At 37.8% G+C, this 18,527-nt stretch overlaps 1 protein-coding gene across 1 annotated transcript in view; it reads right to left on the bottom strand.

The window, feature by feature from the left end:
• The window catches only part of TNRC6A (trinucleotide repeat containing 6A), a 101,850-nt gene that overhangs the window by 57,331 nt on the left and 25,992 nt on the right, over nucleotides 1–18,527 (bottom strand). The window contains exon 4 of the mRNA XM_011958265.1: nucleotides 14,441–14,462. Coding sequence (XP_011813655.1) covers nucleotides 14,441–14,462 — 22 coding nt within the window. The remainder of the gene's footprint in view (nucleotides 1–14,440; nucleotides 14,463–18,527) is intronic.

Below are 18,527 nucleotides of genomic sequence, written 5' to 3'. Positions count from 1 at the left end.
AAGCAAACGCTGGTTGAATAAATAATCCAGGAAATGTCAGGCATACACAAAGTGACTGGATCTATACAAAATAAGATAGAACAATACTGAGGATTAAACACTGTGGAATATCAACATTCAAGAGGTGGAATAATGAAGAACCAGTAAACAAAAGAGAAAGAATGATCAAGAGAAAGAGTAAGAATGATGGTCACTGGTTAGTATGCTGCTGAATGCATCAATAGTTTTAAATAAATCTCTGCTCTAAAAAACGCCTATAGCCAGCATGGAGAGAGCAGGACAAGTCCAGCCATTGAGATCATTAATGTAAGAAGGTTCTCTAATTAGCCGTGAGATTGCACTGGTCCATAATATGAGAGAAAGATTTTAATGGAAAGGAATTTCATTTCGTTAGGATAAAACATATATATCTAGTAAATAAATCTATTTTTAGGTTTTTTTTTTTTTTTTTGGTCATACTGTGACGCCACCCATCTATTTCACAGTTTTAAAGAAACGGGAAAAAATTTTAACTGGTCCAAAAATGAACAAGTTTAACTTTTAAGAATGGAAAAATTATCTAGTCAAAGAATTCACCCTACATTTTCCAAGTCTGTGTTCCAAATCAGGACCCCCCACTTTGTGAAACAATGAAATCAACCAATAAGACAAAGAAATTAATTTTTGCTATGCTTTGCTATTCTACAAGCTTTCTTGATATTTCTTATATAAAAACATATCATTCTGTAAGTCTAAAACTTTTAAAAAATAGCTTAATTGAAAAAAATAGATAGCAATTGTCTTATATTCACATGAAAACCTAAGAATAGACAATATAAGCAAAGTTCTAAATATACCAAGTTCTAAGTTTGTAATACCATTTTAATTAACGCTTCTTTAAATGTCTAAAATACTTTGTCACCTTAATACATTGATTTCAGAAAATATTTAATGAACTTCACTTTGACTATCTACGAGTTTAACAGCAAGAATTTAAATGTGGACCAGCCAACAATCATCTTTGAATACTACTAATCCCCAAAACATCAATTTCCATGCCTTAATACCTGAAGCCCTTACGTTACTCCTATCCATCAAAGTCTACTATTTAACTTTGTATAATAGTTTTCATATTGGCTACATTGTAAATCTTCTAAAATACTGGCGGAAATACAGTACACAAAATGCTGCTTTAACACTTGATGTCAGTTTAACAGACTGGAGTGCTAAGTTGACCTCTAGAAAATATAACTTAGTGAATATCTATAAAATATGAAGTGCTTTTTAATACTTCTCTTGGCAAACTTTAACTTTACCTAAAATTACTATTTCTATATGTGTCATTATATAGGAAAACAAAAAACCATCAGCTTAAGCTCCTAGAAGACAAGATGGAGTGTACCAATGAAAGCTCTTCAGTTAGAAAATGTTATTCTCAAATAAGAGCAACAACATAGGATTTCCCTAAGTATCTTTCACTGTAATTAAGAAATTTTTTTTTTTTTTTGAGACAGAGTCTCGCTCTGTTGCCCAGGCTGGAGTGCAGTGGCGCGATCTCGGCTCACTGCCAGCTCTGCCTCCCAGGTTCACGCCATTCTCCTGCGTCAGCCTCCAGAGTAGCTGGGACTACAGATGCCTGCCACGATGCGGCTAATTTTTTGTATTTTTAGTAGAGACGGGGTTTCACCGTGTTAGCCAGGATGGTCTGGATCTCCTGACCTTGTGATCCGCCCACCTCGGCCTCCCAAAGTGCTGGGATTACAAGCATGAGCCACCGTGCCCGCCTAAGAAAATTCTTTTTTACCTTCTCAAATGAGATTAGGCATTATCACCAAGACAAAAAGGTGTACTCAAACAATTCACTAACAAATCAAGAAGGGTTTTTAAAAATCACAAGACAAACTTTCTACCGCTCAGTCAGGTTAACTCTGAATGCCTGATGCTTAAAAAAATCCTTAAAGTACCAACTGTTCAAATATTTTTAAAAGTGTCATCTACAGATTTTTTAACAAGAATTCTTTAAAATATTACAGACAAGTATTTTACACTCTTAGGAGCCAGAAAATAAAAGCCTTATAGATAGAAGTTAATATATAACCTAGCATATTTAAAATTTAACTGTTTATCAGGCAACATCACATATTTTTCTTCTCTATTGTTAATTTCTAATATCTAACTGTATTCTCTTTAATCTTAAACTTTGAAATCAATGATTCTAGCTGTTCCACTAAAATACTAAGGTAGCTTTCAATAATTTTTCACATGAAAGAATCTGCCTAATCCTCAGAGGGAGAGGAAATAAGTTTGGGTGTAATCAGTTCTTCCAGCTTTCCTGAACAGCAGCAGCATTATCACACTGGGACACAGATTTTCAAAAGTCACAAACCTGATGAAACTTCAAAGTAGATTAGAAAATTCTCTACATCAAGAAAATTCCAAAGAAAGGTGTTTCCAACTTCTGTTGCTTTCCCACTCTGCAGCTTTCAGGAGAAAATGGAGGAAAAGCATAGTGTCATTTTACTGCTCTGAAAGTACTGCTTGCCAGCTTCTTCCAACGTGTATTTGAGGCCCAATAAACTTGAATTCGATCTCTTTATATTTTAAGGGATTGCAAGGGACAGAGAAGTAGCTGAACAATGCAAAGTGCAGCTCTATTCAATGAAAATGAGTTCATAAATTAAACTTATTTAAAACATAGCCAAACACTGTACTTCTATAAAAAATCCTCTTCTTGCTCATTAATAAGCATACTGGATGATTTAGAACATACTTCCTCTGTATAATATACATCCCTTGCCCAGTACTAACTTCGGTCAGTTGTGGAATGCTAAGGGGCACAGAGGGGAAGTCTAGTTTTTAAGGTGATACATGTAAGATGTAGTGTTAGAATTTCTGTTGCAGTACATGGCTGCAACTTTAAGTGCTAGTAGCTGATCTGGAAATACTAAATGTTTGCCAATCCATTAACTTTTGCCAATTCTTAGCAACCCATTTGAATTAAACGGCTAAAAACTAAGGTTTAAAAACTGATATCAAATATAACTGTATATATATGTTACACAAGCAAGTTTTAGTATTTCTGTTGAAAAGTTCCCAAGAAAAAAATGCCAAACAGCAAGATATCTTAATCAGTTAAAAATTAGATACCAAATTTAAAACAAATGTTAAATTGAAATGACTTAGTTTTAATTCACTTCAGAAATGCTAGAAAATCAGGAAGTATTTTTTTTCCTGAGCCTCAGGGAAGCACCTAGCTCTGCTTCCTCAAGGGACTCTATCATCTTCTTCTTCTTTTTTTTTTTTTTTGAGATGGAGTCCCGTTGAGTCACCCAGGCTGGAGTGCAATGGCGCGTTATCGTCTCGCTGCAGCCTCTGCCTCCTGGGTTCAAGCGATTCTCGAGCCTCGGACCTCCTGAGTAGCTAGGACTACAGCCACGAGCCACCAAGCCCAGCTAATTTTTTTTATTTTTAGTAGAGATGGGGTTTCACCATGTTGGCCAGGCTGGTCTCCAACTCCTGACCTCAAGGGATCCACCCACTTCTGCCTCCAAAGTGTTGGGATCATAGGCATGAGTCACTGCGGCCAGCAGGACTCTATCTTCTACCCATACTAACCACCTTAAATTACCAACACAAAGAGAAACTCAGCTGATTTGTCTTGATACACTCCTCCAGGTCAAGATCATTGAATAATGTATTTCCCAGAGCTTTTTCACTAATGAAATTCCAGATGAAATGGCCCAATTACAAAAATTTTGCTCTTCAACAAAATGAGCAAGTTATGTCTGTTGTAAAGCACAGAATCTTCTTTCTGAGATGGAGGATATTCACAATATTCACAATGTGCTATTTTCAAAATCTTTGGTTAATGGAGTCATTGAGTCTTGCCCAAATGCGTAATTCAGCAAATTGTGATGATCAAAGGTCTCTTTCCCAGGTTCAGGCACACCTTTTTCTTTTTCTTTTCTTTTTTTTTTTTTTTGGGACAGACAGAGTCTTGCTCTGTTGCCCAGGCTGGAGTACAGTGCCACAATCTTGGCTCACTGCAAGCTCCGCCTCCTGGTTCACGCCATTCTCCTGCTTCAGCCTCCTGAGTAGCTGGGACTACAGGTGCCCACCACCACGCCCGAATAATTTTGTTTTTGTATTTTCAGTAGAGATGGGGTTTCACCGTGTTAGCCAGGATGGTCTCAATCTCCTGACCTTATGATATGCCTGCCTGGGCCTCCCAAAGTGCTGGGATTACAGGCGTGAGCCACCATGCCTGGCCCAGGCACACCTTTTAAAAGAAAAAAATTCAGACTGCCTATTAATCTCTCCTCCATAACATAAAAGTACAGAATGGCCCTCTTCAAATTTGCTTATTTGAACTGTTTAGAAGCAAAAGATTCTTCAGTCTTACACTTACTAATCAGAATCCATATATTTAAAAACAAGTATCACATGGGGTTCTCATGTCTGAGTAAGTCTGGAAAACGGTTCTGGAAGACACTGTGGCAACCTCTAGAGAGCTTCAGCTTCCATTTGTGACTCAAAATTTAAAAATAAGAAAAAATATAAACATAATACCTGAACATTCAAGTAGAAGTTAGTTCCCACTGAGTTTTTAATTCCCTAGAGTTATATAATAAAGGAACTGTCATTAAATCACTGAAGATATTAATTAGTTAAGAAATACAGAATGGTTAGTTGATTTTTTAAATTAGGAAAAAAGTCCCAAATATACAGTATAAAAATAAAGTTCAGCTAAATTAAACAATACTGGCCAGGCGCGGTGGCTCACACCTCTAATCCCAGCACTTTGGGAGGCCCAGGAGGGTGGATCACGAGGTCAGGAGATCAAGACCATCCTGGCTAACACGGTGAAACCCCGTCTCTACTAAAAATACAAAAAAAATTAGCCAGGCACAGTGGTGGGCGTCTGTAGTCCCAGCTACTCAGAAGGCTGAGGCAGGAGAATGGCGTGAACCCAGGAGGTAGAGCTTGCAGTTAGCCGAGATCGCGCCACTGCACTCCAGCCTGGGCAAAAGAGCGAGACTCCATCTTAAAACAAAACAAAACAAAAATACTGTAAAATGCTACAGATTTTGAAAGCTTTTACAAAACATGGGCAAACTATTTTCTAAATCTGGAAAAATGGTATGTTTCCTCAGTGTAGAAATTAGTCAAGAACTCTAAAAATAAAAAATTAATACATTTGATAAAATAGAGAAAACACTGATGTGTATTTTTTCAAGTGTGTATATTCCAATTTAAAAGAGAAACTGGAAAATACTTATCTTTAGAACAAATTAAAGGGATCCATTCTGTTTCTTCCCAACCCTCCTCACCTCAACTTTCCCTTACCTAAGGAAAGATATGTTTTAGTTTAAGGATACTAAATCTAATGCAGAGAAGCATTCAACACACTAGCGTTTAGGACTGAAGTCTAAGCTAATAGTATAAATGTGATTTAATTTTGCCTTCCTCCTTCTGAACATGTATTTGCATCTTCAGTGTATGTATTCCTGATAGGGTGCCTGGGATTAGGCAAAATTTAGATATTCTTGCCTCGTACCTCATCCTCAGAATGACTTCATATATACGATATGGTCCATAATGTGGGAAATATTTGCATCAAATACATCTGATGAAATGCTAATGAGCTTACTATAGAAAGAGCTCACGTAAATTGTTAATGAAAACTCTAGGCCCAAGAACTAAACAGGCAAATAATAAGGATGGGCAATTCATAAAAAGAAAAAAGCGTGGCCAGGCACGGTGGCTCACACCTGTAATCCCAGCACTTTGGGGGGCCGAGGCAGTTGGATCACTTGAGGTCAGGAGTTCAAGACCAGCCTGGTCAACATACTGAACTCCCATCTCTACTAGAAGTACAAAAATTAGCTGGGCATGGTGACAGGTACCTGTAATCCCAGCTACTCAGGAGGCTGAGGCAAGAGAATCACTTGAACCTGGGAAGTGGAGGTTGCAGTGAGTCAAGGTTGTGCCATTGCACTCCAGCCTGGGCGACAGAGTGAGACTACATCTTAAAAAAAGCAAAAAAAAAGATAAAAAGAAAAAAGTACAAGTGATTATGCATGGTAAATACATACAAGTCAAAGAAAAGACACCAATTTTGGCCCGCCAAATTTATGAAGCTGATAGATCCCATCCTCATGTTTTAAGACATATTCCTTGCACTGCACTGTGATTCACCTTTGTTGGGCTGGGTTCTACTTTAATGGGAAGAAAAAGCAAATCACTTCTGGGTGTGGAGGAACCCTGAATTAACTGGAGAAACTGCTAGCACGTCATTTCAAGCGGCTGAAAGGTTGCTAGGATATTGCAAAACCACAGTGGTGGATATTAAAATTTACCAAGTATCAGCTAGATGCCAGGCAATGTATCTGTTATTTCTTAATTTTCATCATGATTCCATAAATTTGAAATATTCTTCCCATTTTACAGATGAGGCAAATACAGTTCAGAAAGCTATTCATGCTCAAACGTCTACTAAATGGCAGAGGTGAAATTTAAAACCCAATCTGACCCCCAAACAAGTGTTCCTTGTAGTATATATTATTTTCATCTTAATTATAAGGGCAAAAACAAACTCTCTAAAAATAAAGGCTAACTACAGATTAACCACTTTAAAAATTATTTCACAGCCATTAAACTAATTTTTTTTCATATCTACTTCCTGTTTCCTTTGTCCTGCAGATCAGTCTCATCAGACATGTGAAGGTATAAAATCTTTCATTTCTACCAAATTTAACAGTTTATTAGTATTTAAAAGCAACAAATCTACATTTGTTAGAAATAATCCTTGCCTAAAGCCAAAAGGGGTCTCCTTAGCATTCTTCATAGCCTCCCTGAGTACCTAAGTCTAGACTTACATGTATAAATCTATGGAAATCATTTTCTTTTCACAATAGGAGGAAAGAAAAAATGGTGACTTTGTTACATGATCTACCTAAAAATAATCATTTTATGAACTATTTCCCATGAAAGTGGAAGGCCATTTTTTTTTCATCCTGCTAGTGCAGAGCTACAAATCTTATTTGTTACATAGCTTAAAGACATCTTCCACAGGAAGAAAAACACCCGCCATTAGTAAATTCTTAATCGGTATGAACCTACGCTTCTATTTTAAAGAGGTTAGTGTATATGTGCCTTCTAAATATCTCATAAAAAACTACTGTAGCACATTTAGAATCCTGGTATTATTACTTAATACCACCCAACAACACAAAAATCATGTCTACTACGTAGATTGTGGAGAAAAACAGTGAACTAAGCCCCAATTCTAACAGCAGAACCACTCAACCTGTGTGATGGAAACAGGCTACGGGGAAATGGGTGACTAGACTCGACTCTCTGGGATTGCCATCTTCACCTGTGAGTGGCCTCTTCTGTTTACCCTAATGGCCTCACAAGTATCATCTTCTCTGTGTATCATCAGGTTATGTGCTTGAAGTTACAAACTACTTGAGCTTCAGTTTTCTCCTCTGAGAATCTAGGCAGTACAGTAACCCCTAGGAAGCCATCAAAGTTCCTGAAATTCGTTATAATAGAAGGCCTTGTAATTGGGAAACTTAAAGTCTTATGGATTCCCACAAAAATTAAAACTCGAACTACCATATGACTCAGCAATTCCTCTTCTAGGTATACAGTAGTCCCCCTCCTTTTCCAAGATTTCACTTTCCAAAGTCTTACTTATCCCATGGTCAGCCACAGTACAAAAATAGGTGAGAACAGTACAATAAGGTATTTTTGAGAGAGGGACCAAAATCTGATAACTATTACAATATATCATTATAATTGTTCTGTTTTATTATTTTATTATTAGTTGTTGTTAATCTCTTAATATACCTAATTTATAAATTAAACTTTATCATAGGCATGTTGTATAGGAAAAAGGATATTATTAATAGTATATATGAGGTTCAGTACTATCTGAGGTTTCAAGCATCCACTGGAGTCTTGGAACGGATTCTCTATGGATACGGGGGGATTGCTATATACCCAAAGGAAATTAAATCAGCACCATGTAGAAATATCTGTACTCCCATGTTCATGCCAGCATTATTCACAATGGCCAAGATATGGAAACAACCTATGGATGAATAAAGATGAATAAAGAAATTGTGGGCCGGGCGCGGTGGCTCAAGTCTGTAATCCCAGCACTTTGGGAGGCTGAGGTGGGTGGATCATTTGAGGTCAGGAGTTCGAGACCAGCCTGGCCAACATGGTGAAACCCTGTCTCTACTAAAAATACAAAAAATTAGCTAGGCATGGTGGCGGGCGCCTGTAGTCCCAGCTATTTGGGAGGCTGAGGCAGGAGAATGGTGTGAACCCAGGAGGCAGAGCTTGCAGTGAGCAGAGATCATGCCACTGCACTCCAGCCTGGGCGACAGAGCAACACTCTGCCTCAAAAAAAGAAAAGAAAGAAAAAAAAAGAAGAAATTGTGGCAAATATACACAAAGGAATATTATTCGGCCTTTAAACAGGAGAGCCTGCCATTTGCCACAACATGGATGAACCTGGAAGACATTATGCTGAGTGATGTAAACCAGAGAGAGAAATAAAAATACTGCCAAGATCTCACTTACAAGTGGAATCTTAAAAAGAAAAAAAAAAAAAAAAAGTCAAATACACAGAGACGGCAGAATAGTGGTTAGGGAGGGTAGATATAGGTCAAAGGGTACAAAGTTGCAGTTATGTGGGTAAGTCTAGGTATCTGATGTATAGTTAATAATATTGTATTGTATACTGGAAATTTGCTGACAGTAGATTTTAGGCACTTCTACCAAAAGAACAGGGTAACTGTGAGGTGATGAGTATATTCATTTGCTTGACTGTAGTATTCATTTCACATGCATATGCATACCAAAACATTATGTTGCACACCTTAAATATATATAATAAGATCTGACGGAGAAAATGGAGTGATAAGTTCAGATCACAGGTAAATGATAAAGGCCTTTAATCACACATTTACCTTTACTAAAATAAAGATGAGAATGGAAGTGCAGTGGGAACAGGAACTTGGGGGTTGTTTTGTTCATGCTTATTACCAGTGACCATAACATTGCATAAAACAGGGTCGGCAAACAGTTAAGTATTTCACGAATTATGAATGAAGGAAACAATGTCACTTTATGAAACCTGAGTTTAGAATAATGGATTATTACATAAGTATTTTTTGTTTCCTTTGTTTCTCAAGATGACCTCATGAGATAGTGAAACATGGATGATACTGGCAGTGATGACTGAAAGAAAAAGTAAAGAGGTGCTCTGTTTATTAATGAGAAGGGGACAAACTGAACACTTCTTCCATCAACACAAACTTAGCCATCTCAGGCACATTCCAGAAGCTAAACTGTGTGCTATGACTTTAAAAAATGTATCGGTCAAGAGGCACACTGGAAAGGGATTTAACTGTTGTCCAAGCCCTTCAGAAAGGGTCCTCCACCCTTTGAAGAATGATGAAATGAAGGGTTCTTTTTTAGCAAAACTGTCATTACATCTCCCTTACAGTTGTAGCAAAAAAACACTTCAAACATAATTTAGTACTCTGGTTTTGCTCCACAGAAGGATCAGTGTTTACTGCATAGAGATCAAAGTATGCAGGAGGTTTTAGAATCAGCTGCTTGCTTGGCTCTCAAAACTCTTGTTCATTTTCATCAACAACCAAAGATGTAACAAACAATTTAAAAGCCAATGCCTCACCCATCACAAAGCTGTCAAACCCCCCCTAATTCACAAAATTATACTGGTGCTACAATTTTTTTTTTTTAATTCTATATGCTTAATCAATGGAGAAATACTATAAAATCTGTTCCAAGATCTTTCTGAATTCCTTTTAAAAGATGAGTTGTTTTAGTTCCCTCAGTGACTATTGTTGCAGCATGAGCAATCGTGTGTCCTTCACATCTTGTCTTCCATGTAACTGTAGGGGCTGTTTTTAAAGAAACAGAAGCGGCAGAGCCCAGTCAAGTTCGTAGTCAAATTCTGGCTCAGGCACTTGTTAGCTGCATAACCTGGGCAAGTGAGTTAACTTTTCCTAGCCTCAATTTCACCTGTAAGTGGTGCTAATATCTACTTTCAAAGGGCTGCTGAGAGGATTAAACGTAAACTTACCTTGTGCTAGTATACACTGAAGGCCTACTCCCACATCAATTTTTAAATATAGACTACATGAGTCCCAGAGTACCCAACCTGCTGCCATGGACCCTGCCCTGGATCCCACAGATTCCCAAAATTCAGTAACTAAAGTAACGCTTAGCACATTAAGAAGCTTTTAGGGCCTTGTTCTCAATTGCTGATACCCATTCATTATTAGTGGTTAAACATTTAGAATATTTTCCTTGATTAAATGAAATAAAGCACAGTGCCTGGCATATAAAAAGGGCTCTAAGTCAGCTCTCTAATGTCTACTATATGATTTGACATGCAGCTGATTTATTTTTATCATCCAGATGTAATAACACTGTGTTTGATAGAAAAACAAATATTAAGGCTAGAATTGATAAAAATAACTGTGTCAACTGTGGCAGGAAAAAAAATGCGTAAATGTTGATTCAATTTCATGAGTTTTCAATTAACCCAGAAACAGAACGGCAGTAATCAACTAAACCTCGCTATTTTATCACCCAAAAAATAAAATCTTAATCCTTTTTTCTCCATTGCTGTTTCCCACCAGGATCTCCCCGGGCTTCCCACAACACCCTTAGGAGCTCAGGGGTTTGTTATTCTTTGGAAGATACCTTGCTCAAGAAATCACTCAAAAAAAGCACTGGCACTGATATGAAGGAGACAGGGAGGGGAAGAGACAGAGGAAAAAAGAGAGGAGAGAGAAAGAAAATTAGCTGTCAAAAATCAACAGTGCTTACTTATTCTTTTGAAAGGAATGTACAATCAACATGCTTCCCAAGAAAGCCAATGTCAGCCAGCTGCGGTGGCTCATGCCTATAGTCCCAAGTACTCAGGAGCCTGAGGCAGGAAGATCATGTGAGTCCAGGAGTTTGAGACCAGCCTGGGTAACACAGCATGATCACATTTAAAAAAAGAAAAAAAAAAAAAAAATAGCCTGCTCCTGTAGTCCCAGCTACTCAGGAGGCAGGAGGATGGCTTGAGACCAGAAGTTCAGCGCCGCAGTGAGCTATGATTGTGCACTACACTCCAGAGCGAGAGCTTGTCTCCTTAAAAAAAAAAAAAAAAAAAAGAGAAGAAAAAAAGAAAAGTCCATGTCAGAGTTGAAAAACTTTAAAAAAAATTTTCTTATTCTCAACCAAGTTCCCAAGGACACTCTGAGGAGGGACATTAGACATTAGGCAAGGGCCTTTATATTACATATACCACAGGGCATCTTAAAATGTAACCATCTATCCCTATACCTCACCAGAAGTTTTTTAGCACTTCACTCTCCTGGTGTTTCAAGGACATACTCGTAAGATACAGATTTTAAAAGATTTTTTGAATATTCAAATATTTATATTCTTTACAGTTTTTCAAAGTTGAAGTCACAAGAATAAAACTTTCAAGAATGTCATTATGTTGCCCATCACACTTCAGAGCTATGTTGCCCTGTAAGATTAAAAATTTAGTTCCTCAGTCACATTAGCCCCATTTCAAGTACTTGACGGCCACATGTGGCTAAACTTGGTCTTTACACAGACTCTACAATACAGAAAGAGAAAAAATCATATTGACAGTATGAATTGCAAGAGAAGCAGCAATTCTGGAATAGGCAGACTCTTCTGATTTTTAAATGCTGGCAGTCATTTAAAAATGTACAGGATTATAATAAAAACAGCACAGAAACCAGAGACTGGGGAGACATACAACTAAATGCAGGTAGCATTTTGCATCGGATCCTAGAATGGAAAGTCATTAATGGAAAAACTGGTGAGGTTAGTATCATTGTTGGTTTTTCAGTTTTGACAAATGTACCATGCTAATGTAAGATGTTAATAATGGAGGAAGCTGAATGAAGTGTGTATGAGAAGTCTCTGTACTATCTTTCCAACATTTCTGTAAATCTAAAATTATTTCAAAATACAAAGTTTAGTAAATACCACCAACACCAAGTGGGCCACAGTTGCCCCTCAAGTCTCCAGTTTGTAATCTCTAACCACTGTGTGAACCCCAAACTATAAATACTACCTAGACAAATACATAGCACAGAAATAAAACAACACATTTCCATGAATCAGAAAAAATGTGAACAATTATGAAGAGAGACACCGTGAAAAGAAGGATGATGCAAGTGATATCACTGGCAAAACAACAAAATGTATTGTGAAGTGACTTTCATATACTCAGCCTATCATTCTCAAGAGTTGTGGAAAAATCTAAAACAAAAACAAGAAAACTAAATATCATCATATTTTATGTAAGGCTAGAAAAAAATTACTTACATTTAGAAATGATATAAACACTAGGTACTCAAAGACGTTGAAGAAACAAATATCCATGGATCAATCAAAAATCTAAGAATATAACCAAGTGCCCAAATTTGAGATTATAACAGCCTAAGAAACTGGAAAGGGAGATATCAACAGTAGTTGGTGAGACCCATTAGAGGATGAACTCTGAGAGGTTCAGGAAACCTGAAAGGCCTGATAAAGACATCCTTGGCTGAGAAATTGGATAAAAAAGAAACAAGAATGAACATGAAAGAGATAAGAATGCTCTAAAAAGTATAAAGAGTGATGGGAAACAGGCTGGTTAGGTCAAGGGAGGTTAGATTAATGAGGGCCTTTAAAGCTAAGCAAAGGAGTTTGGTCTTAAAGCAAGAACAACTAGGGACAACTTACCATTGCTATGTGGGGGAGAGGGGTGGGGAAAATAGAGTTTTAGGAAAATTAATTTGGTAACATTCCTACTAATTTGGCAATGTTGCTCCCTACATTCCACATCCTTGTAACTGTCTTAGACATTCCAAGTTTAAAGCCACAACAGCACCTTCAATTCCTCTTCTGATCTCATCAGTTGCCAGTCCTGTCAACTGTATCTCACACATCTGTCACCCACCTTCTACCTCTTCTGCCAAGACCTCAGTTCAAACCCTCATGACCCTCTCTAGTCTCACTTCTACTGGTGACTCTAGGCACTACTGGCAAAGTTAAGTTTCTAAAGCACAGCTTATGACCATGACATTCCAAATCCAAACACCTTTGCTGGCTTAACCAGCATGAAGCCCTGTGGCTCCCTCTATCTCCAAGCCTATATTCGGTCGCTTCCTCCCCAACTCTAGAGACGAAAGATGCATGTTGTATTCCCCATGCTGTCTACCTGCCTCCTCTGCTCACAATGCCTTTCTTCTCTTAGCTCTACCTTTCAAATCCCTACCTGTCTTCTAACCAATACTTTCCACGTACAGTAGTTGATAGCTTTAAAAAATGGAAAACAAAGTGAAACAAAGCACCACGTCACTCTGCTTAAGTCTTGAATGCCTCCTAACTGCCTGTCACATAAAAAATCCAAGCTCGTTGGTACAAACAGCACATAAATTAACCCACTTTTACCTGGCCCTACCTATCTTTTCAGCCTCAACCCTGCCCACTTATCACTGAGTATTTAAGGCTCTAGGACTACCACCACTGTGTACCACATCATGTTATGGAATACCAGTACTGTACGCCACACCATGTTATTTCTTATCTCTTTGTCTTGAATCATGCTTGAACCATTTCATTCCTCTTTGAACCATTTCATTCCTTCATTCATCTTTTTTTTTGAGGGGTAAGATTATACTTTTGATAGAGCTTAAAATAAAAATTCAGAATCTTAAGGCCCAACAAGTTCAGCATCTGAGAGCTTTACACCTTTCATTACCAAGTAGTCAACTCCTGGGAGGGTGAAGAACTCCTGATTCAGGATCTGAGAGGAATTACTCTCCTGTTTCCTGAGAGGAGGTAGTCTCCTGTTTCCTTATCACTCCAGTGTCTTTTGCTTGGGGTCTAATGGGTGCTGTTCAATCTGACACAATTTGTAAGGTTTGCAATCTACTATTCTAAGTGATAATACAGAGATGGATGTCACTAGCTGCCTATAAGAAGGAATGGGGAACATTCTTCAGAGAACAAGATATAAAGGAGGCAGGACTCCCAAGGGATAGAGTGGGGTCCTAGAGGTTACCCCACACAAGAAGACTTTTGGAAGGAAGACTGAAAGAAAGGTGCCTGTGCCCCAAGACTCAAAACAAGGGAGTACATTAGGAAGCGGTGCTTACTCTTATCCTATGAGACAGCTTTAAGGCAGCTCTGAGGCAGTGCACGATAAATGTGGTGACATACACCACAATAACCATGAAACCCCAAAGGACGACCCCAAGGTATGTCACTGAAGAAGTCTTAGCCCACCCATTTCTTTCATGCTCTTCTCTCTCCCATCCTTGAGATGAATAAAAATGCATATAAACAACCTTGCTGTAATGAAAAAAGGGATAAAAAATAGCTTTAAACAACGTACCTTTGATTTTTTGTTCAGTGGCCTAAAATAAAAACAAACAAACAAAAAACAATGTAAATATGAAACTGAAAGAAATGGACTGTTATGACAAAATGTTCATATATTACTATAAGACATATATACCTTTATTAAATGAGGAATTTCTCAAACAGATGAACTGCACAGGAAAAGATATGCAAGGAAAGCATGCTTTTCCCATAGATGTGCCCCATTATCCCTGATACTATGTTTATTAATGTAAAAAACCTACTTTTTGTGACACTAAGCATAGAAGACATCACTGTATGACAGTATATAATTTTTTAAATGGGAGGTGCACTTTTCTCATGTCCTTTAAAAATGATTTTTATACAAACTGTCACCTTTACATTTAATGGATTTAATATATTTTGTATGTTTAAATGGCTTCAAAAATTGTTGCAAGTGATAAAAAGATGAATTAAGTTTTCTGTAAGAAAAGCTGTATATAATCACTTTAGCCAAATTAGTAATAAAATTAACTCCTGGAGGTTAGGCTGCTATTGCAATTAAACTTAGTCAACTTTTAAGTATCTATGTATTTCTGAGCGGAAAAAAATTTCAAACTAATTTATCACTTCTGACACATCTGACAATCCGTTAAAATTACTGTGATCAGAAGCTGAACTGACATGAATTCCGCTTTCACTACCTTCCAACACCTGCTCTTCATTTTCTGACACCAAAACTGAGGAGAGGGGCTTGAGGACAGCAGGGTTGCCTCGAGGTGACTAGTTCAAACTCCCAAGGGCCTCAAAAAGAACCAGACAGAAAAGCCCAAGCAAAAAATCAACCTGTTGATCAAAATCAATATTATGGGAATCCTGAAAATAACAGATACAAGAACAGGAAGGGAGGTGAGAAAAGACTATGTAACTGAATAACCAGGAGTTGTTTCTAAATGGCGATAAAGCTTTTCTTAGCTGCCATGGGGCATAATTCATTTTGCTTAGTTACATGAAATTACTGTTATCAAAGATACCATTTTAAATTATACTATTATAGATATATATGGTAAAAGCTATAGTAATTACCCTAATATTGAAGCCACACCAAACATTAATCTTTCCCCAGAAAGTCAGGGAGTCTTGATCCACCACCTAAGTGCTTTGCTAAGTTTTATAGCACTAGTGAAATACAAAATAATGGAGGCTCATCTTTTACTCTATGGATCAAAATTTAAATTAAAAACATTTTTTTTTGATGGAAAGACAATGCCAAACAACCAGTCAACTAGCTAACAACACTTTATTTGTTTCTGGAAAAATCATTTTTAAAATCTGAGAGTAGAAAAACAAGTCTTATTAGACAGAAATTAGTCTATGAACACTTTTGGGTATCAGAAATGTCTGTCAAACAATAAGATGCATAATCTTCTGAAGCCAAAGGATTAGCAGAAAATTTATTTTACATGTTGAAAGGCTTAAAAAAAAAATTCAGAACATAGAAACAATAACCACATAAAAACCCAAAGTAGGCCAGGTGCAACTCGCGCCTGTAATCCCAGCACTTTGGGAGGCAGAAGACAGGCAGATGCTTGAGGCCAGGAGTTTGAGACCAGCTTGGCCAATATGGCGAAACCCCGTCTCTACCAACAAAACAAAACAAAACAAAGTATACAGTGTTGCTCTTCTAGGCCTTACAACATAAAGGATATATGCTACAAAACTTCTTTGGAAAAAGTTGCTTCAAAACAATGGTCAGCCTCAGCCGGGTGCGGTGGCTCAAGCCTGTAATCCCAGCACTTTGGGAGGCCGAGACGGGCGGATCACGAGGTCAGGAGATCGAGACCATCCTGGCTAACACGGTGAAACCCCGTCTCTACCAAAAAATACAAAAAACTAGCCGGGCGAGGTGGCGGGCGCCTGTAGTCCCAGCTACTCGGGAGGCTGAGGCAGGAGAATGGCGTGAACCTGGGAGGTGGAGCTTGCAGTGAGCTGAGGTCCGGCCACTGCACTCCAGCCTGGGCGACAGAGCGAGACTCTGTCTCAAAAAAAATAAATAAATAAATAAAAAACAATGGTCAGCCTCATTCAGTATTCTGTCATCTACAGAGAATGGCCCCATGGAGACACCTAAGGTATGTCTGCCCCTAAGAATCGGATTTAATGTACAGAAGGAATGCAAGTAGTATTACAGAAACCAAGAGCTCCTCATGGAATAGGAAGAAACAGAACTAAGAGTTCCACTTCTTTAAAACAGGTTTTTGCGGGCTGGTCTAGAGACCTAGTACGTTACTCAAATTATTAAAAAGAATTTTCGAGGTGGGGTCAGTCATTTTAGGAGTAATTGTCTGCACTATCCAAAACAATAGCCACTAGCCACATGTGGCTACCGACCACTGAAATATGGCCAGTCTGAACTGAGATGAGCAAATTACACACCAAATTTCTAATATTCGATATTTTTAAAAGAATAAAAAATGCCTTATTAATATTTTATACTGACTACATGTCAAAATAGTAACTTTTTAGCTATATTAGGTTACATAAAATATATTAAAATTAATCTTGACTGGTTGTTTTCACTTTGAAATGATCTGATCATTTAAACCCTCTGGGTCTCAGTTTCCTGATCTCTCAAATGGACAAAATAATTGTCCTGCTTACCTTTCAGGGTTATTAGGAGGGTCAAATAATAAAGTGTGAAAGTTTTTTTTGAAAAACTATACAACACCACTTCAAATGTGAAGCATCACTGTAAATCCTCTCACACAGATAATTAAAAGATTCTGGCCAATCTAGAAGCAAAATGATTTCCATTTTTAATATACTATTCTTTAAAAAAAAAAAAAATCTGAGCTATGGTTCCACAAGCAATGATCACAACTGCATCCTTCATTACTGAGGACAGCAGTGCAGTGGCAGAGCACAGCACTCCACTTGCTTTGCCTGTCAGGCTCTGCACTGCTTGTCCCAACAACATGGTCCTGAAGCACACTTCAGTGGTTAAGACCTCAGGATCTAAAGCCTGACCGCCTACCCGGCTCTGCCACTTACACTGTGTGACCATGGTCAAATGTGTTAACTTCTCTAAAGCTTAGTTTCCTCATCTATAGAACTGTGGCAAAAACACCCGTCTCAGAGTTCTAAGGTTAAAGGGATTTAACTCATATAAAAGCACTTAGGACAAAGCCTGACGTATAGTAAAGCATCCAGCAAACATCAGCTGCTGCTGTGGTGCTGCCGGTGCTTTGGCTCAGTACCGGCTCTCACTGTTGGAAACAAGCTGACTCTACATTCATCCCATTTCCAGGTCTTGTTTTTCTTTTTTTCTAATCATCTACAATGTCTTAACAGTGCCAAGTATTATAACCTGATATTAAGAATAAATAATTAATCTAGTTCAATTCACTGATTTTAAATGAGATAACTAGTGCTCAGAGAGCTTTCCTATGACTTAGCAATCAGCACTCAGTCTAGAATCCAGATCTGTTGACTAAAATGGGTTTTAAAAAAGAGGAAAAGAGAAGTGTAAGGTGCAACAAGGGGCAAGACTGTAACAGAACACCTAACTGCCCTCAATGAGAGCACAACTCAGGCCTGGTCATGTTACCACCAAGGTTACTGAGAAAATTTACTAATTAAGCTGCTGAATATGATCCTCAAAAATGGCAATAAAGCTGGAAGCTCTCTAAAACCTAGGTTTCATTTAAACTTGAATTTAGTATATTTAAGTCAATAACACCTATAAAAATCCCTTCAGCTCTTAACACAGTAACAGCAAAAAGTCCATGGATGTTGAAACATTCTCAACATCAAAAGATCCCAACTTGTATTGTTGGTTCCCCTTGGCCCTCAACCATTATATGCTTTCTAGGAACTACAACTGCATGCTTAAAGTAAAGGCTACACTAAACTATCCCTCTATAATTAACCTATTTCTCAATCTCCATTTTCCTCCTCATTACATTTCCCTTAAGATCCCTTCAAGAAATTTCTTCTAAAAACAGAACCTGGAGAGAAATCCATAGTAACCTACTGCTACTACTGTCACCCCTCTCCTTTTTTTAAAGTATAAAACCTACCTTTCCATGCTCTATCAAATTATTTTCTAAGCCCAAGAATCA

The sequence above is a fragment of the Colobus angolensis genome, unplaced genomic scaffold (genome assembly GCF_000951035.1).
Source record: "Colobus angolensis palliatus isolate OR3802 unplaced genomic scaffold, Cang.pa_1.0 Scaffold464, whole genome shotgun sequence".
In the NCBI taxonomy this organism is placed as follows: domain Eukaryota; kingdom Metazoa; phylum Chordata; class Mammalia; order Primates; family Cercopithecidae; genus Colobus; species Colobus angolensis.
Note: the sequence above shows the minus strand (reverse complement) of the source record. Positions and strands in the feature narration are given on the sequence as shown.